This window comes from Hippopotamus amphibius, chromosome 10, assembly GCF_030028045.1.
Source record: "Hippopotamus amphibius kiboko isolate mHipAmp2 chromosome 10, mHipAmp2.hap2, whole genome shotgun sequence".
Classification (NCBI taxonomy): Eukaryota; Metazoa; Chordata; class Mammalia; order Artiodactyla; family Hippopotamidae; genus Hippopotamus; species Hippopotamus amphibius.
The window spans coordinates 94,878,630-94,900,880 of NC_080195.1; the positions used below are offsets into that span (position 1 = coordinate 94,878,630).

The 22,251-nt window shown below is 32.3% G+C and overlaps 1 protein-coding gene across 1 annotated transcript in view; it reads left to right on the top strand.

Moving 5' to 3' along the window:
* NCAM2 (neural cell adhesion molecule 2) overlaps positions 1-22,251 on the top strand; it is a 551,377-nt gene that overhangs the window by 441,515 nt on the left and 87,611 nt on the right. Inside the window, exons 16-17 of the mRNA XM_057696426.1 lie at positions 3,224-3,411; positions 7,763-7,859. Coding sequence (XP_057552409.1) covers positions 3,224-3,411; positions 7,763-7,859 — 285 coding nt within the window. The remainder of the gene's footprint in view (positions 1-3,223; positions 3,412-7,762; positions 7,860-22,251) is intronic.

Consider the following 22,251-nt stretch of genomic DNA (forward strand, 5'->3'; position numbering starts at 1 on the left):
GATAAGAGTTATCAATATTTTCCTGCTTCACACCACAAATACATTTTTAAATGTGGCTTTCAGTATAGCATGTGTTGCCTGTAGCACGTTTGCATTCAGCATCAGTAATTCCAAATTAAATTCCCACTGAGATCATCAGACAAGCAATTAGTGGCAATTGCTTGCTTTTATAGAAAAGCCAAATCATGCCCTAAGTTTATGGTTAAATTATAATTATATAATACATACACACAGATGCTATATTGTGGACAGAGTAGACTGTGAGTCAGGTATTAATAATGTGTGTGATTTTCATATTGGGCTATATATACATGCAAATACATTATTTATAAACCTCTCCCTGGAATATTATAATACTAAAGAGATTGTATTTCACATATATTAAGCAGTAATAAAATATTTTATAGATAGAGCTAGAACTAGAAATGGATATAGATATAGCTTAACTTTTGACTTTAAATATAAAGAAGTTTGCCATCTCTTATACTTGCACCCTAATTAGTTATACATTCTTAGACTTTTCACTTAATCTTCCCAGGCCTTGAAAAAGGCTTTTTTTTCCTTTTCTCCTTGAAAATACCTTCTGTTCAGTTTAGCTCAGCTATTGAATTAAAAATTGACACTTTAATATCCAGTAAATTTGATGTACAGTTTTTGAGAACCAAGTAAGTGTCTCACAGTGTGTAAGCCATCAGGTATATAATTGTGACCAAGACAAATCTTTTTTTATTAAAGTATAATTACTTACAATATTTTATTAGCTTCAGGTGTATATCATAATGATTTGATATTTTTATAAATTAGGAAATGATCTCTAGGATAAGTCTAGTTATCACCATACAAAGTTACTGCCATATTATTGTCTATATTCCTCAGGCCATGCATGCATTACATCCTTGAGCCTTATTCATTTTGCAATTTGACATTTGTTCCTCTTAATCTCCTTCCCCCTGGCAACTGAAAATTTGTTCTCTCTATCTATGAGTCTATTTCTGTTTTGTTACATTTGTTTATTTGTTTTGTTTTTCAGATTTCACATGTAAGTGAAGTCATATGGTATTTGTCTTTGACTTATTTCACTTAGCATAATACACTCTAGGTTCATCCATGTTGTCACAAATGGCAAGATTTCATTTTTTTTAATGGCTGAGTTATATTTCATTTTATATATATATATACATATATATATATACTCACACATATATATACACATCTATATCTATATAATTACTGTATCTTCTTTATCTGTTAGGCCCATAAGATTCAGATCATTTGGTAGAGAAATAATCATATATCAGTAGATCATTCCAATTCCTATGACCATGCTGAGGGAGAGCATAGGATCTGTGGGAACACAAATAGGGAACTGAATCCATAATTGAAGGTTGTGGAAAGGCTGTGTTAAGTTAGTGTGGAGTTAGTTTTGAGGCAGCCAGGTAAAGGGAAGGGCAGACACATTGCAGCTGAGGGAAAACCATAAGCAGATATATCTGTGTACTATTAGGACACCTAAGTACCAATATGTGTCACTATTTATCCAATCCTCTTTTGTGGGACATTGTTTTTTTGAGATTTTGTTATTAAAATAACAATGTGCTAAAAGTCCTCTATGTTAACATTTGAAAATATTTCTACTTATTTTCTCTGGAGAGATATTTAAGACTAGATTGTAGAATCAAGATGATAAAGTTTTTTTTTACGGCTTTTATGTTCCTGAGGAATTGTCCCAGTTATATTCCCCTCAGTAATACATGATAAAGTCCGCATCACCAAAACGTTGCTAGTACTGAATATTATAATTTTTGTCCTGGGTTGAATAGAAAATCAATGGACCCTGGTTAAAATTGCCCCAGATTCACATCCCAGACCTACAACTTAGTACTAGAATACGTTTGATATCTCTTACTCCAGATCCCTTGTGCTTATGAGAAAGTGACACCGTCCTCACAGAGTCATGAAAAAGATTAAATAAAATAAAATGTATGTTACTGTCACATAGAAAGCATTCAATAAACATTTCATACTTCTATGTGAGATTGGCATTAAAAACATACCATAAAGCATATATAGGACAAGAATAGTTTAATAATTATTTGTGCGTTTGTATTGGAGACTATAATTCTTATATATCTGATATATAATTTGTTACATATAGCGAGATTGTACTGGAGATTATAATTGTTATATTACTTATCTGATATATAATCTGTTGATATAACAAAATTGGGAGATCATCCTTAAGTAACTTGGGTAGTGAAACAAAAAATTTAACTTAATTTGAAATTGATAACTTATGAGGGATATTAAGTTCTAAATAGTTAATATCAGTAGCAACAATAATCAGTATAAATACCAGCAACATTTTAGTTACCACTTAATTTAGAATTATGTTTTTATGTAGAAATTTGTAAAATGAACACTCAATTATACAGTCAAGATATTGAGATTCAAAGAAGTTATGCTTGCTTGGCATTTGGGCTGTGTCATAGTTCTAGAATGCAAAAAACTAAAAACCATGTCTGTGTGTCTTCAAGATTAGGTTTCTTCAGTAAAATGATGTAATGTATTTATAATGTATTTTCTATTTTCTCTTACCTATTATTATAAAGGTATGGTGTAGGGGCCTGACAAGTGACATAGCATTATAGAAGTTGATTAATATCCAAGTTAATTACTGTTGATTAAATTAAAACATACCTGGTTATTAAGAATTGGAAATGATATTTTAGGAAAATATTTGTTGTTTAGTTGTTATGTTGCCATTTCAATTTAGATTTTATATCTGCCTTAAAATATTTTATAGAAAAAATTATATGAACAAGACAAAGTTAAAAAAATGATACAATGCCACAGATTTTATTGTTTTATCCTAAACTCTTACTGTAGAATATGGGTTGTTTCAGAAATGTATTTCATATATGTACAGAGCCATTAATTTACTGGATGGAAATTTTTGTCAGATTATTAAGAGCAAACAACTCTGAGTGTTAATGTTTCATATTTTAATAATTGGCCAACTTTGAATATATTTATATTAATATTAAAATTATTTGATGAAACAGTCAAATGATATATTTTCATGAGTTCTGATATCACATATTAAATATATGGAATTAGAATTGCTGTGGCTTTTTTGTAGTCAGTAATGATTACTATTGTTTATATTAATTAAATGACTATCTTTAAGAAAAGGTCTGTAATTTTATATTATATTGCTTTACAGATGCTCCCAAGTTCATTTCAAACCAAACAATTTATTACTCTTGGGAAGGAAATCCAATCAATATAAGCTGTGATGTGAAGTCTAATCCACCAGCATCAGTCCATTGGAGAAGAGAGAAATTAGTGTTGCCAGCTAAAAACACCACTAATTTAAAGACATATAGTGCAGGAAGAAAAATAATATTAGAGGTAAGTCAATGTATATATCAACAAATTGTATTATTTTAGCAATTATCTACTATTTTAGAATATGTTTAAATATCTTTGTATCCTAATATATTATGTAATATATATTTCTATCCTATAATAATAATATACCCTATTGTATGTATTTCATGTTTACTTACTTGAAGAGAAATTTTATGCATTTGGCTCATGGCCCATTAATGGTTAATGTCTTTCTTACTATTTACTTCTGCAGGGATATGGATATATAGCAAAAGCCATTATTTTTCATGAATTTAATTTTGAAAAAAAACCACAATTATATGAGGAAAAAAAAAACAGGGAGAAAGAATGAACAATCTGTCAGTTATGGCAGTCCAAAAGTTCAATTTCAGTGTTGCTACTAGACATGGAGTCTGTGGTTACACCTTCCTGCTCCTTAGACTGGCATACGTAAATGCTGTCTACTAGCTACATATACACATTCCTAAATAAACCAGATTCACTTGTTCATTGCCTCATTTCATTTTCTTTTTTTACATTAAGATTGTAAATAATTGTTTTTATGCTGCCAAGTGCCTGGCCTTTAAATTCTATTTGAATACAATACCTTTTATTTATTAATTGCAGATTATGTGTGTATATCAATTTCCAAAGTTTATGTAAGTCTATGACAGTGATCATCAGACCTTCCAATTTATGAAGCTTTTGTAACAATTGGGAATCTTCCTCAAACAACCTTTTTAGCTAAAAAAGATGCTACATTTTCTCTAATAATTCAATATACATAAATTTTTAAAATGCATGTTTTAGAATAACATTTGAGATCCATACTGCACTAACTTAAAGGTATTCTTGTTGGTGCTGTATTAACTCTTCCACCTAATAATTGGATTTAGTGAAACATTTGGTTGATTTAGCTACCACTTCCTTCAAATGTTTGGATAACTGACTGTTTAATTTTTTTTTTTATTATCTGTATAAGAAGAATTGTCTATTGGCAAAATGACAGGGAGCTCAATTTCACAAAGACTTTTGGCCAGATTCAATTGAAATTTTAGGTATTTAACCATAGTAGAAAATTGAGCTTAGGTTTAAATACAGTTTGGGGTAATGTATTAGTGTACTGGGGCTGCCATGACAAAATACCACAGACCAGGTGGCTTGAGAAACAGAAACATTTTTTTCCACATATTTCTGGAAGCTAGAAGTCCAATATCAAGTTGCCAGAAGGGTTGGTTTCTGTTGAAATGTCTCTCCTTGATTTGCAGATGGTGTCCTCTCACTGTGTACTCACATGACCTTTCCTCTATGCATGCAGAGAAAGAGAGAGCAAGCAAGCTCTGGCGCCTCTTCTTCTTATAAGGACACCAGGCCCCACTCTTGTGACCTCTCCTTTAACCTTAATTACCTTCTTAAAGGCCCTATCTCCACATATAGTCACATTAGAGATTAGGCTTTGAAGATTTGAGTTTTGTGGAGAAACACGATTCAATCCATAACAGGTAGATTTAACTTCACGTTTAAATGACAAATTAATCTGTAATTTTGGCTTAACTTCATCTTGCCACTTTTCAGTTTCTGCAATAGCTCATAATTCTCCATAGTTAATGTCAGCAACATTTTATAAATCGACATTTAAATATTTTACTCATATAAAGCTCTCATGTCATTTAATCTTCTGCCTAAATGGCATTTCTCCCAACCCCAAAGTGAAACCTGAGCAATTTTTGTTTATACATAGCCAGGTAATCTGTTTGTTAAAGCATTGATCTTGAGCACAAACTTTTTATGTTTATACTATTTTCAAAAATTAAATTTAAATAATACGGATGTGTTACTACCACAACTTAAAGACAAAATAAAGCAAAATAACAACAATAAAAAGCAATAATAATCATTACTAATTTTGAATGAGTAGCATAGATAGTTCCTTAGGATAGTACATTATAATTATTTTTATTTAGTAATTGTTACAGTAGTGACATAATTGCTAATTCTTAAGAACATATAAAAATGATAAAAATTAGTTTTACAATTAATAACAAATTGGTCAATAATAAATCTCTTGAATTAATTTTAACTTTGTTCTTCTTTGATTAGATACATATATTCATTGCTTAATTTATGAATTTTTAAAAATAACAAAATATTCTATAAATCCTTTGGGTTATTGCCAATAAATGCAATTCTAAAGGTCATCCAGATATGTTCGTTTGTTTTTCCTAGGCATTCCCCTGAGGTAAGAAGACAACTTTTCAATATATGAGCAAAATTTGATGCAAATAATTTATAATAGGTTGATTGGAATAATATTCTGCTCTGAATCATCTGTATTGTTCCTTGCCCTAAGTAAATATCTAACTGTTAAATAAATGATTTTCTCACCATGGAATACATAGAAAGAGGATATCAAGTTTTAGAAGTTTTAGGAATGAGACTTGTAAACTCCTTTATTAACATTGTACTCTCAGTTTATATTTTGGTTTTCAAAACCACATTTGTTCATCTCTTATATTCTATTAAAACCCAACATCTGAAGTAAACATCAATTATTTTAACTGCATATTAAAATATGAAGTCGTATCATAAGTAGATGTTTCTAGCAGTTATTGGATAAATATCAACAATAATTTGCATATTTTAAACATTTAAATATTTAAAATATATATGCATTATGTATCTTTGTTGTATATTATTATTTATTTTAATAAAATTATCTATTATTTCACTGGGCCGGGACTTGTTGTACAATGATTATTGGACTTTACTGCTTTCCTGGAGTACACCAAATATACTGCAGGGCACATGATTTGGCCCAGTTGTCTAGGTCTTATTTTTTTTTAATATTCTGCGCTACTAGGGATATTTTCTGTATTTGTTAATCATACAATATGATAAAGAAACATTTTTTTATTTCAGATAGAATTATAAAGCTTTTATCTTTTGATAGGCAAACTTCCAGACTCAGAAAAACAACACTGAGTTGAGCATTTTAAAATTTATTCCAGTTAAAATAGATATATTTAAGTTATCTTATTAATCTTACGGAGCTGTGCAATAACCAGGATTCTTTGTCACAGCCATCCTGTCTTTGCATTGCATTGATTCAGTACACATTCTTCCCTATGGGATTATACAAAGGACTTTCTCATATGCCTATAGAATAAGGACTTTTTTGGTCAGATTCTTTCTCAGTAGTAAAATTATTTTAGAGTTAAATTAACCTAATTTATTAAAACCTGAATGTACGGACAATGAATATTTTAGTCACTTAGAAGTACTTATATAAGAGCTGTTAAAGCCTCTAGCCCTTAAACCTATGATCTATTCCTAGATGGACAGCTGACTAGAAGATGAACGACACAGCTTTTTTGTGCTCTTTCAGAATTACCATCTTCAATGGACCTCAAAATTGCACTTTTAGTTAATAGCCTCCCATTATCACAAAACCGTTTCCCCTTTTGGGATAGGCTTGAAATTAACAGCAACTCTTGTCGTAGGTATATTCTCTCTTAATAATAGTTACTGGGATTGAAAATTATATCTTTACCATCATCAAATCACTTTTCTGAATTGATACTTCAGAATTTCAGTACATTAGAATTACAGGGTTGGTCCTACCATTTAGCAATAGAATCCCAGAAGGTTAACTTAATTATGGATTTCAAATGTGTAAGGAGTGAGGTCAGCTATTGTCCACCTAAACTGAAAGAGAATGACAGGAATTGAACAGAAATGGAGGCAAGATACTGTTATTAGATATCAAGATAATGTACCTGTCTACAGGAATTGCTACACAAGAGCAATACTTTTTTGCAAAATACCTTCCTGGAAAGATTTTTCTTTTAAATGGGTCCTCATCCTTTGTTGATATTTTATGTTCAATAAAATCATATGAGGAAGAGAAAACTGACATATTTCAAGCCTTTCTTGAGCTTTAAATCTGCCTTATCTTAGGCTACAACATAGAAAACAAAGAGTTAACAATGCTTTTGGTACAAGATTCCTATTTTCAAAATCAAATCTGCAGCAATTACAGCATACATAATTTTCAAACTGTGTACTACTTTCTGAAATTTATACATATATAAATATCCAATGATTTTTCTATTCAATATATGTAACAAAATGGTGGCATTATCTTCTTAATAAATTAATAGACTAACTATAATTTACCTGAGCCTGTGAAAAGTACAAATCCATGGATTACATCTTAAAAGGAGGGAGTGCTCACTTGGTACAGAAAAAAGAGTTATGGCAGGGAGTTGTGAATAATTGAATATGTGTAAAGATAGTAGGCATGCTAGAGGCTATTTTAAAACTTCTGTAATATTGTTTTAAAATTGTGAAACTTTTATTATAATTATTTTAGATTGCACCTACATCTGACAATGACTTTGGGCGATATAATTGCACAGCCACTAACCGTATAGGAACAAGATTTCAAGAATATATTCTTGCTTTGGCTGGTAAGTATAGCACAGTAATTTCTGAGATCTCATAAAATATTTCTGGAAGAAAATGGCTTTTACATTTTAATAAGCCTGATGCAGGTTATTATTAGAAACAAAAAATTGGTGCTTAAAAATTTGGAACAGTTGTATCTGATGTACAGTGATGACCTCAAAATTAATTTTAACCCTGATTCTAATTCCCCCAACTTTGTATATGACACATCTATGAAAGAGGTAGGAAACATAAGTCTTAAGACATCAAATTACATTTCATGCAAAGTAAGAATCTTGTCAAAAAATAAAAATTTAAGATCTTTAGAGAAAATGAAATTAATCTATTTTAAAATTCTAAATTTGAAAGAACAAATAGTAACTTTATTTTTAAGCTAAATAGAAAATTCAGTTATGTAACTTGCTGAAATATGTTTCATTTGGTGTATATAAAAAAAGTAGTTCTTCCCCTAATACTTAAATATATAGAACAAATATCATGTAGATTAAAATCTACTTTAACTAGAAACCCAGCTATATTTTTATTTATATTTATGTGAGTATATGAGCACATAGAGTATTTGCCATTATGTTTTACAAAACTGTTTAGAAATCTGGAAATATCTATTTTTTGTGCTTTGCACAGTTCAGATGATGCAAAAATGTGATTTATTGTCTTCTAAGTCCAAGTAGAAAATATCATAAAATTATTGTAATGTTATGTTTTAATAGAATAAATAACTTCCATGAAAGTATTTCAAAACTTTTTCAAAGAAGACTTCAAATATGTGACTATTCTTTTATATCGTTATGAATGATATTTATTTCCTTTGATATGTAAATATATCTCAAAATAGTCATTAGTTGTAAAGATCAAAAGGGAAATTTAAAAGTTTACAAAGTTAATAATAAATTATTATGTAACTGGAAAACCTGCTATTCTCCAATTCAAATTTTATTGTATTACACTGGTGGAAAACGGAGAGAAGGATTGTGTGAAAGGATATTAAGGAAGGAAATAAGAAGGAAAAAGGTAAGATGAGAGGGAGTTAAGATAGGAGGGAAAGGAGGCAGGAAGGGATGAAATAAGGAAGGAAATAAACCAATGTGTACTGTCTACCAGGAAGTCATTAGAAAACTAATCTCAGTGAAAACCATTGGAAATAGACTACACATTTAGGCATGTGAACAAACCATTGTACAAGCAAATTAAATTCTAGGAAAGTGAAATGTGTTAAATCAGATCAAATTCATTGATAATAAATTGAAGTCTTAACTATAATGGTGAGAAGCACTCACTACTCATATTAATTCCAAGCCTTAGGAAATTAGACTTGTCCTTGTAATTAGTATGAACTTTTTATAAATAATAACTAGACATATGATTACTATATTATTATATGTACTTAGATATAAATATATTAATACTGATGTACTATTATATGTTGCCTTTTTTACAAGGCAATATATATGACCCAGTTTTCTATAAGGTAAAACTTGGTAAATGATCAAATTTTTTTCAGTTTTAAAGAGTTCGTAATTCTAGGAAAAAAATGAAAAGTAGAACGTTATACTATCGAGATTTAAACAATCATTAAATTCAAGGAAATATTAATGTCTGTGTACCTTCATATCTCACTTACTTACAGTAATATTTTTCATTAAAAGTATATTTTATACATATCTTTCTAATGAAGATATGAAATTAGTGAGTTTCCCTCTTTCCAACTATAATAAAAAGTAGAAAATGTACATTCAAGGTAAGAGTTATTATGTTATTGGAAATATTTCTCAAATGCTGCAATTGTTCTCATATTCCAAAATTTTGTGACAAATGCAAGCTAAAACTTTGTTTCAGAAAAAGATACACTCAACTGAAATTATTATGAAGATATAAAAATGAATTAGACATTGTATCTTATGTGAGAAACATACATTTAAATGTCAACATTTATGAATATGATTCTTTTGAGGAGACTCCTTTATTTAATGCTTATAAAATTTAGTCTTTCCTACAGAATTCAAGCCATGAAAGTATAATGTGATATTAAATAAAATATTATGAGAAACATATAGAAATTTAAATATTTCCAAATATATGTTAATACCATAGTTCAATATGTAATTGGCCTATTTGACCTATTAAAGGGTCAAGATCATTTGACTTATGGTATTTTACACTATAACATATTACTTTGTTCCCAAAGAGCAATAAATTAAAATGGCCAAAAGTTAGCATGAAATTTTGTACTATATATTCAGTGAAAAAAGGAAAATCTACCTTTTTAATTTCTTTTGCTTCAGAAATTTTTTTTCTTCCCTCCTTTCTTTCTTCTTTCCTTCCTTTTTTCACTCCTGAATAATAAAGTCCTATCTCTGAGCAAGGCAGGCATTTGTATCAGGATGGAGTAAGGCACAGCAGCCTGGCAATAGGGTGTTAGACCCTGAAGGGAGTCTACAGTAGAGTTAAGGAGCCTTCAGTAATTCAGTGTGAGGTTTTGGAGCCCAGGCTGGGTGAAAAGGGTGTGCCTGTTTTAAAACAGAAGCAGCAACCCAGAGAGGAGTATTGGAACCTGATCAGAGTGAGGAGGGTTTTAAATAAAGGAGTGGGGGCAGTGATGGGTGATTCATTTCTGTAAAAGTGGTAGGGTTAGTATGGCTAATATAGCATGGCTAATGTATCTAATATAGTTATCTCACTTTTGGAGAAGAGATAGGGAAAAAGCAAAAATTAGAATGATCCTGGACTGATGATTGGGTATTGGAAGTACTCTGATCTTATATGTACATAGATGGATAGAGAAAAGAAGAGAAGGTGGGGTGTGTGTATGTGTGTGTGTTCAGCCACTTCTACAAGAGCTTCCTTTTGCCAGGAATGTGATTTAGAAAACAATTTCTGAGCTAATTCTATGCACTGAGAGGACTTGGGAGCTATAACATTCCAATAACAAAAGAGACACTTGGCAGACAGATCATAGTTTCTAAATACCATTCTTCACTGAGAGTAACCAGGGCTCTTTGTAAAATTGGCTGATTCTAGGAGTGGGGCAGAGAAAGTACAAGATAAGCCTGGAACAATGTGTTGTACCATAAAGAAAGGAAATATTTTTTTTTAAAAAAGGGATGGCTGCATGTTAAAAACATCCATTATCCAACTTAAACATCATAATATACATTAATTCAGCTAAAGAGCGTCAGTGATTGCTAAAGCAGGTTATGAGAGTTAGATGAGAAAAAAGTCAATATAGTCTTAAAGTACCTACTCACAAATTATTAATTAATTACAAAGGGAAAACTAGTAACTTTACAGTTGATAAAACTAGCGGATCCCACTTCAATTAAGTGATCAAAGTTAATATCATTAACAATGAGAAAATTATATTTGGATACTATCCGAAAGAGGCAATGGGAAAAACACAGAATAACTACTGTTATATTGTTGCCAAAAATGCATAATTAGAATCTAGCATGAGGATATATAAGACAAATCTAAATTGAGATACCATCTACACAATAACTAGCCTTCAGAGGTCAAAGCTGTGAAAAGCACATAACGAATAAATCCTATGCATACATCCTTTTGTTATAAAGGACATTATTGGAATAAGAGTAAAATTTGGTTGTGGTCTTTGGATTTAATGGCAGTTTAATTATTTCATAGATCTTATATAGGAGAATGTCATGTTGCAGTAAATACATGCTAAAGCTAGCATCATGTCAACTTACTTTAAATGGTTCAGATTAAAAAGAAAAGTTCCATACCCTATTCTTGCAAGTTTTCCATAAAGGTAAACTTATTTTAAAAGGAAAAAGAATAAAAAGGAAAGGAACTAAGGCCAATAAACAAATATGCATAAGATAGAGCCACTTTAGAAAAGCAACATAACTTGTGAACATAGGTGACATTTTAATAAACATCCACATCTTCTGTGTGTGTGCTCATACATACTTTCATATATGATCCTGTAAATGGCTTTAAAATATTAAAAAGAGCATTTTTTCATATTAAATAATCATATATTCACATGCTGCTACTGTTTTAAAATGTGCAAGTATAATTTTCACTCTAAAATATAGCAATTTATTTAGACATTTCTTTTAAATCTCTTAGGTATGATGATAGCATTGTTCTTAACAATGGAGATAGAGTCTTCAGTAACAATGACAGTATAACAGGGTATAGAAATAGGCAGATGGATGCTACTCATACTCATGACCTGGATATTCTACCTCCATGCCTCCCACTTATTTTGCCATTATCTCTGCTGGGGCAGAACAGCTATATAAAGTTATAGTAAGAAGAGATAGAAATGATTAACTAAATTGAATCATGAGTACTCATTTCATAATTGTCATAGTAGTTCATTGAAGTACATGAGATATTTATACCTATTTTACAGAAGAAAGTCACATTCACAAATTAGGATAAAATCTGTAAAAATACAGTTCATTTTTATTATATCTATCATTATAAAATTTAAATAATGAGTAGACTAAAATATTGGCTAGATCAAAGTGCTCCAGAGGGCAGCATTCTTTTTGATGGTACCATTTCCTACATATGATTTTAATGGATCAAGTCCTATTTTTTAATCTCATTTTTGATTTTACATTTTCCCAACTACTAAGGAACTTACAGTTGTTCATTTCTAGAATGACTTTTTTAAATAAAAGATATTTCATTGTTCTTTGATTAAATCATAAAAACCTTCTATTAAACTCTGACTTCATATTCATGAGCAAAGATTGGTCTAGTCTTCTTTGGTCTAGTTCCCATCTTCAGAAAACTAAAATAAATACTATTTTTTCTATTTTATAGGAAGCACAGCATTTTTCACAGGTGTTTGATAACTAAGTTTGTTACCTTAATGTTTTATCAAAATGCCAAATACAAATAAAATTAGATAGAGACAGAGACAGAGAGATAGATTTTTTTTAAAGATTTCATGATGAAATTTTAAAAAATGTACTTCCTGGTGACTTTCTAGCTGGGAAGAATACTTTTTGTTTTTTTATTTAAATGCCTATTTTGGAGCAAATTAAAAATACAGAACACATAAGGGTAAATGAAATTGCAACCCTATAGTTAACGATTATCATTTCTTCTTTATAGTTTTCTACTTCCAATAGATCATAATCTGACAAGATATTCTGTATATTTATATGTGTATTTTTAAGAGCTTTTCCCGAAAGACTTTAATTTTTAAACTTCATCAAATGATTTTATGTGTAATTTTGTTAACTTTCTTAATTCATTTCATCATTGCTATACTTTGTTAACTGTAAACTTTTCATATTAAACCTTAATATGGTGATCTCACCTTTGCTTCATTAATTGACACATTTTTCTGATCCAGTTACCTTCTCCTGGTCAGTTTTAGGGGAAGGATTCTGCTATAAACTGTCAGCAGTTAACACATCCAGCACTGAGGAAAGGGTGCCTCAGCCCTGAAAGGGGTTTCAGTATGCCACAGAGTAGCCTTTCCAAAATCTACCTGAGAAGACTCTTGTGAGGACTAAGGGAGGAAATGCAGTCAAAGCACCAGCACACAATGTGTACTCAACAAATGTTAAGGACTTACTATTATAGCGAAATTATAGTTTATATTAGTCACTTTTCTTATGGGTGTAAGTCAGTTTGTTGATGTCTCTTTAGAAATTATACACAGATCTGGACATCACAGACGAATGCACAGTAAAATCTGATGATTGGATAATGACCTTGTTTATTCTGGACACTGTATTTCATTAAACAATACAGAATTTCATTTGATTTTGCAACTTTTTCCTTCTAGTGTTTTTTCCTACATCTTTTTCACACAAACTGCTATTAAGTGAGGTCTTCTGTGCTATGCTTCACAATTGATTTTTTTTTAACCTCAGTTCAGGAATCTGTACTTACCCCTATTAAAATTCATCTTGCCCATTTGAACTCATCATTTTAACCTACCAAGACCCTGTCATACCCAATATTTTTGTTGTCTTTCCAAGATTGATTTAATTCACAAATATCATGAAGCAGTCATTTATATTTTCACCTATGTCATGGGTAAGCCTATACAAGTCATTTTTGAGAATAGAGACCATCTTACATGTTACTGGATCAATTGAACAGAATTCTGTAGATATTGAATTATAGTCAATCTATTTGCTCTTGTACCTGGACAACATTTTATCCAGAACCTTGTTCCTTAAAACTTGAAAGCAGGTTAAAAGTAGTTCATTTGAAAACACACATTCTTCAACTGAATATGAAACTAGGTTTCTCCTGCATGGTTTTTTTTTTTTTTTTTTTTTTAATCTTTATTGGAGTATAATTGCTTTACAGTATTGTGTTAGTTGCTGCTGTACAACAACATGAATCATCTATATATATACATATATCCCCATATCCCCTCCCTCTTGACCCTCCCTCCCAACCTCCCTAACCCACCCCTTTAGGTCTTCACAAAGCATCAAGCTGATCTCCCTGTGCTATGTAGCAGCTTCCCACTAGCTATCTATTTTACATTTGGTGGTATGTATATATATGCCAGAGCTACTCTCTCACTACGTCCCAGCTTCCTCACCACCCACCCTGCCAAGTGTCCTCTAGTCCGTTCTCTATGTCTGAATCTCTATTCCTGCCCTGCCACTAGATTCATCAGTACCATTTTTCTAGATTCCATATATATGTGTTAGCATATGATATTTGTTTTACTCTTTCTGATTTACTTCACTCTGTATGACAGACTCTAGGTTTTGTATCTAGCTTGGAAAATCTACATCTTTCTCTTTTTTCCTGTATTGTAAGGCAAACTTTTATTTGTCTTTGAAAACTATTTATGACATTCTCAAACTTTCCTCATTCCCAGACTCCTCTGAAAAAATTAAACTAGTATAACTAGGTATTATTTTTAGGGATCTAACAAGTGATTAACAGGGATTAACAAGTGATTCAGAATTGTACCAATTCTGAATCACTTGTTGATCTGTTCACTCAGCATATATCACGTGTGATTCTAGTAGGTGCTAAGCACTGTTTCAAATCTTGGGACTCTGAAGATGAATAATACTTAGCACCTGATTTTCACAAATTAGTTATAGTATAAAAGGTATGAATTGCAGTAGAAGTGTGAATCAAATGCTTGAGAACACAAAATGGAATTCTGATTGTAATTCTTGGGGAAAGCTTCAAACAGGTATCAATTTTTGAGCTGAATCTGAAGGAGTAGAAACAGATCCAATGAAGGAGTAGTAGAAAGATGGAAAGAAACAAGATGTTATGAAAAGTCATGAGCATTTAATGGAAGACTGGAGGGTATATCCTGCAGGGGAGGGTGGGGGGGGTGTCGGTGTTGGTGATATGAATAGAAAGTCAGTGAGAAATCAAATTATGGAGCTCCTTAAAAACATCCATCATGTTTGCATTCTGTTACATTGTGTATACAGCAAGGGGAGTTTGGAGATTTTAGTCATAGAGCAACATGATCCATTTATCATGAAACAACTATCTTGATTTCTATCTTTCTATTTCTGTGTTTCTCTAAATAGCCTAATATGTGAATGTAACATCCTAAAGTAATGTTCATTGTTCCAAAAAGAAAATACATATATAGCTATAGCTATAGCTATAGATATATACACACACATACAGTATATATAAAATTAGGTAAGTGGATTGCATTTGTTTTGGTCTGATAAGTGTCAATATTTTCTTTAAAAATAGCCTTTTTTCTTTCTTTTCTTTTCTGTTTTTCTCTTTAGTTCTTTCTTTCTTTCTTATTATTGAGTGGAAAATAATTCCTTCTATCTTAAATAAAATTATTGTGACTTTATGAATCCTTCTGGCTACTGCATCATTTCTCCACTACTGCATCATTTCTGTTAATAAAGTTCACAAAATAATTGACTGTATTTGCTGCACCTAATTACTTTCCTCTCATTCTGTCACAAACACTTTCAGCCTGGTTTTTACCTCCACTGCTCTGTAAGTCTACTGTTATCAAGGTATCCAATGACCTTCTCATGTTCAATCCAGTGGTCAATTCTCATCCTCATACTTCTTCATCTAGCAGCAGAATATTACACAATTGAGTGTGTCTTTCTCCTTGAGTCATCTCTCCAGCCCCCAACATGGCAGTCATGTCACCGTCCTTTCCTGGTTTTTTGTCTTCCTCATCAGGCTCTTTTTGGTCTTCTTTCCTAGTAGTTCTACATTTCTCTCAACTTTAAAAACCATTCTACTTCAGTTTGGGGGTCTCTTTTAATTTTACCTACACTCACATCTTTGTTATTCTTCTAATTTCTGTGATTTAAATACCATCTATACTCTAAGAACTCCAAAGTATGTCATCAGCCTCAATATTTTCCCTGAGTGCTATACTTTTATATCGAGCTAACTCCCTCTCCTCAAAGATGTTTTATAGCCAATGGAAATCTCCAAATGTCCAGATATCAAAAGCTAATCTATATTCACCTCTATGTATCTTCCTTTGGCAGTCTTTCCTATCTCAGTAAATGGCAACTGTCTCTTTCCAGTTGTTCAGGTCAAGGAACTCACAGTCATCCCTGACTGACTTGTTTACTCAGACCATACACCCAACACTTAAGGAAAGTCTTATTGACTCTTTCACCAAGAAGGTGCTTACAGAGCCTCACTATTCTCATAAAATCAATTTCTATATTCTAATTGTTTTTGTTGGTTTGGTTTGGTTTTGCTTTTAATATAGATTTTTGCATAAATTCCTAAACTGGCTTTCCCATTTGGCCAATGACCCTCTGGAGTGTAGTCTAAATAAAAGATTGAGAGGACTTCTTATTATTAAACAAATAAGTAAATAAGGCATAATTCTCTTCTGCTGAAAGCATTCCAAGGGCTTCCTGTTTTGTTCAGAGATGAAGCCATAGTGATTATAAAGGGCTATCAGGCTTCACAAGGTTTCCCTTCACCCCACCCCTGGTGGCCTTCTCTGAACTCCATCTCCTCTCCCCACACTGTGGTCAACCTGTTTTCCACAGACTGCCCCCCTTCTTTAAACACTCCAGGCACATTTCATCTTTGCACTCACTATTTTCTCTTCATAGCATTTACATATGAGTTGTTTTCTTATCAAGTCCTTGATCAAATATTACTTTTTTAACAAAGATATTTCCACCCACAAAATTCAAAATTATGACACTCCAACTCTGCCCCTATTCCCACCTGAACTATCTCACTTTTCTGCTTAGTTTTGACCACAGTGCTTATAATAAATTTATATATTATAATTACTTTTGTGTAGTTAGCATGTAACCTCTTTAAGGGAAGTGATGGCTGTCTCAATTTTTATCCCAGAACATAGAAAATTGCCTGGCTTATAGTAGTTTTAGATGAATTATTGAATGTATAAAGGATTCGGTGTGTTTCCTTTGATTTGCCTATGAGTCATAGTGGAAATGCCCAATTAATAATGGGACATGGGACTCCATGACTTGTGACTGGGTTAAGACTTGGGTATAATTGAGGAAATAATTTCCATTAATACCTGAGATTAAATGGAGAATATAAGAGGTAAATGATATAATCAAGGACAGACCTGCCCCAAAGTACATCAGTTTAATTGATGGATTTAAAAGTATATGATCAAATAAAATTGAAAACAATTATTTAGAGAATTAGTATAACTACCTGTGAGGAGAAAATTTTAAACATATATGATCAAATGCTGTTAAAAGATCAATAGGATAATGATTTGATTTGGCATTTGTATAAAACCAGATGGGTAACGAAATGAGGAATTCACAGGGTTTCAAATGTGTTACAGATTGACTCTAATGTTAGGTTAAGCTCATAATTGAAATAGGAAAATATATGTAAAATTTATTGGAAATAAGGTGACTGCTCAGAGCAGAAGCAGATGGAACCCATCTTAGCATCATCCCTGAGGTGCATGTAGTTAATAGCTACGCTCTGCATGTTAAAGTCTTGCTAAATCTAGGAAGTTCCATTCTTTATATGATAACTCCCTTAATATTTGGGACTTTTGTCAGGTGTAGACTAATGAACAAAGCAAGGGGAAAATAATTTAATATAGAGAATTGAGTGGTTATAAAATCATTTGAGAGACAGGGAAGAGGGAAGACACAAGACAGCCACCAATCTTCTGGCTTCACGGTCATAATATACCTCAAGTGAGGTCCAAGGTCAAGTCTGCAACTGCTAATCAGAGGTCAGGAAGCCCTGCAGCTGATATCACAGCCACCAGCACTAGGAACTGTGTGAATAGACTGTGGAATAGGGAGTCCAGCTGCTTCCATCATCCACATCTGTAGGTCTTCTTGCCCACGAGCACCTCCTCGGAAGAGTGGGGAAGTCACTCATGCTCCTTTAGCATGTTACACCACTAAGATGTGCAGCTCATCCTAAGTGCCTCATGATACTAACAACCATAGCAGCAAATGAGCCTGGGAAATAAAGATTTTAGCCTTCCATTTCTTAGGATAAAGGGGAGTAGTGTAGATGATAGGAATGGATGTGGAGTATCATTAGAAAATATTTAAGGTAAGGTTTCAAACACCATTCTAGAAAAAAATATTCACTTAAGGATTTTCACTTACAAAGGTTGACAAATATGAAACTGTTCCTATTGATCTAAGTTTAGCAGTACCACATCCTCACCTGTGGGGAAAGAGCTGACTCTGAACCCTACCTTTGTTGCTCACTTGCCAGCAGTCTAGGAAACCAAAGTTCCAGAAGTAAAGCTATCGGGACAGAAATTAGTAACAACCTATTCAAGCAGTGTGACAGGGAAACAAAAGAAGAGTTTGTTGCCTGAGAAGAGAGTAGAACTGAAGAAAGTTTGTCATTTTGGAGATCTTTACAGTTCGTGGTAATAAGACAGAAAAGAGAGACTGAAAGTCCAAAAGACAAGAAAAAAGGAAAAGAATTTCTACCTGGTGATGCAGTGTTCTGAAGAAGAAAAAAGTAAAAGAAATGCCATTCAGAGATGGAGGCTTTGGCCTTAGAAAAGAGGAGGGAGAACTTCCATTAATCCACAAGTGATAGGATGCAATTTGAGTGAACTCACCTGATGATTTCTGTTTTTCTTTCTTTCTTTTTTCAAATTTATTTATTTTTTATTTATTGGCTGCATTGGGTCTTCATTACTGAGTGCAGGCTTTCTCTAGCTGTGGAGAGCAGGGGCAGCTCTTCATTGCAGTGTGTGGCATTCTTATTGCGGTGGCTTCTCTTGTTGCTGAGCATGGGCTCTAGGCACCCACCCTTCAGTAGTTGTGGCGCATGGGCTCAATAGTTGTCGCTCACGGGCTTAGTTGCTCCATAGCATGTGGAATCTTCCTGGACCAGAGATCAAACCCATGTCCCCTGCATTAGCAGGTGGATTTTTAACTCCTGCACCACTAGGGAAGCCCTGATTTCTGTTTTCACTTTTGATATTAAGGTCTATTTATTTCCTGAGAATGAGGACGTCATTGAGGAAGAGAGGTTGAAGATCTAAAATATACACACGTGCATATACATTTGCAACTAATCTTTTTTATTGCTGTTGTATTCAACATTTTTGATTCTCATGTTATCCTGAATCCTGAGGAAATACTGTTTTGCAATCCCAGGTTTCAACTTCAACTTGAAATTTTTCAATTTAAAAAATTTACTCATCCAAGATATCCTTTGTGGGTGCATTATATTCTTCAACTCTCTTTCTTTTCTTCCACACAAATAGCTTTGGTCATGTGCTTTCAGAATTTTGCTTTATAGGGGGTATTTTCACTTTGGGATGCTTCTTTTTGTTGTTAGACAAGGGAACATAATATTTGATGTACTATTTTGAATTTGTTTCCAAACATCTATGTATATATCTGCTTATTGTCCTCTTTATTTTTCCTAAGGTTTAGTGTACTTTTAGTTTACTTTATTAGTTCCTTTTTATTTAATTGTATTCCCTTATTTTATCAGAATTAAAGTCAGAGGAGCAACTCCTCTTATTGTTCTTATACCTGCTACAAGATAAAATAATTACCAAGGCAGACTTTTTATGTTTCCTCATTTACACTTTGATCAAATTATGACTTAGGCATATGTTTAAATAGAAAAATGTTTATCAATGCTATTTAGACAATGAGAGCCATTTTAAAGAAAGAGTAAGTTAGAATAATATTTGTAAATGCCCTGTGATATATATCCATGAACTTACCCTCATAACAGCAACTTTAAAGTTGCTATTATATTAATATTTTGCTTATAAGAAAACTGATACCCAATCCCAAAAATTTGCCTAGAATCATACCACAACTCCAGAGACTGTTCCTATCTGACTCCTAGACCATGAAACCAAGTCTTTGCTATTATACATAGCAAACATTTCTAAGCTGAACCTCAATATTGTATATTTTACCTAAAATATTGATGAATGTCAATGGATACAAAATAAAGAGATAGTAGGAGGATGTTTATCAGGGAAGGATAGCAAAAACTATGATGACTAATATTTACTAAAAGCTTAGTATATTCCAGGTTCTGTTTTACGTGTCTTCATTATTTAATCCTCATAGCATCCCTAGTAGTGGATATTATTCTAATCTTCATTTTAGGGAGAAAAATACTGATGACTTATTTTTAAGAGGCTTATCCAAGGTTGAAGTTGACAAAAGTGGCAAGACCAGACTTTGGAGCCATAGATTCTGATGATACATATCCAGGCTTTTCATCCAACTCTATGTTGGTACTAGTAGAGGTGAAGAGAAAGAGTAAATAAACATGTGTTTGCACAATTGTCCTATTTATTCCTTCACTGATAAGTGGCATTCATCAGTTATTAAGATAGAAGGTGCTAAGAAGTAATTAGGAAAATATGCTAACAATGATTGGAGGATTGTGTATGGAATTTCAACATCCACAAACCCTATTTGAAACATTGGGCTGTGTTTGATTATCTTTTACAATATGCTTGCATACACCCAGTGAGGTTAGATATTTTAGGATCTTGAAAACCAGACTGAAAAGTCTAAGTTTGATGTTGTAAAGAGGAGGAAGCTCCTGAATATCCTCCTGAGGGAAGTGACATGATCAGAATGGTGCTTTAGAAAGATTGATTTTGCATTTACATGACATATGGATTGAAATTCCGTGGACTGTCCGATAGAAAAGGAAGCTGAGAGCCACTAATGGCATTGCAGGTAGAAGCAGTTAGTGTCTGGGCTTGGGAGTTAACAGTGGAAACAGGAAGGAAAAGATGGATATAAGAATTATAGTGCAGGAAAAGTGAAAATAACTTTGTGACTAATTTTGATGTATATCAGAGGTAGAATCAGGGATGAATGTGATTACAAAACAATTGAGAAAGTGGAGAGAATATTTAGAGATTTTAGTTCTAGATATATCAGGCACTACTCACTTGGACATATTCTGTACTTTTATATACTCTTTTTAATTATTGAAATATTTAATTCATCGTGTATTTTCTGAAGACTGAGTATAGTCTATCATTTTTTCAGCAATACACATATGTATATATGTATGCATGTGTGTATGTGTGCATGTATAAATTGTGTATGCCAAATATTTTATCCCTTTCCTCAAGAAATTCATAATATAGTGGTCAGCAGGTAGTTAGACATATAAAAGCAGAATGGAAAAATATGTTTAGGAAGATCTTAGAGTTGCAAATTATAAGCAAACTTTTCTTTTGAGTCAGGTAACAGAAAGAAGAGGCCAACAAAAAATAAATATAAGTGAAAAACCCAGGTAAGAGTTAAGAGGTCTGGAAATAGACTATATGGCTAGAAACAGATACTCATTGGCCTATATTTTGGTGAGGGTACTTTTGGCTAAGAATAAGGCTTTGTTGGTTGGTGTAAGGTGTCAGGGTTCACAGCTTAGCAAGTGGTGCATACTCCTGCACTGAGAGTAAGAACTCAGAACCATGTGCATGCCATGTGGTCAAAGGTGGGAGCCCAGAAGAATCACATCTCTCTCTCCTTCCCTAGTACTTGAAAACTTTCCTTTAAAAATGTATCCTCAAACTAAAGGTTATCATTGCTGTGATGTCCAGCTTAAACCTAGTTGAGATTAGACAGTCACTTAGCATGAGGTGAGGAATTGACAGTCATTTAGAATAATCAATGTGTGTGTGTTTTTCCTCCCCTGCAAACTTTAGATCAAACCTACAGATAAAAAGAACCTGCAGTTATAACCTGGAGATTCAAGAAACTTGTAAAACTATGATCATGTTTATATATGACAGCTTAAATAAATTATTAAGATAATTTAAAATGCATATTTCCAGATAAGATTTTAATAGCAGTATGACTTTGGGATGCATCAGTATTCTGCACATTTATTTCTGAACCTTAGAGTTATAGAATAATGTACTTCACAGGATCACCAAATAATTTATAGTTACTAATTAGAGCTGAAATGTACATTGTTGAATTTCTT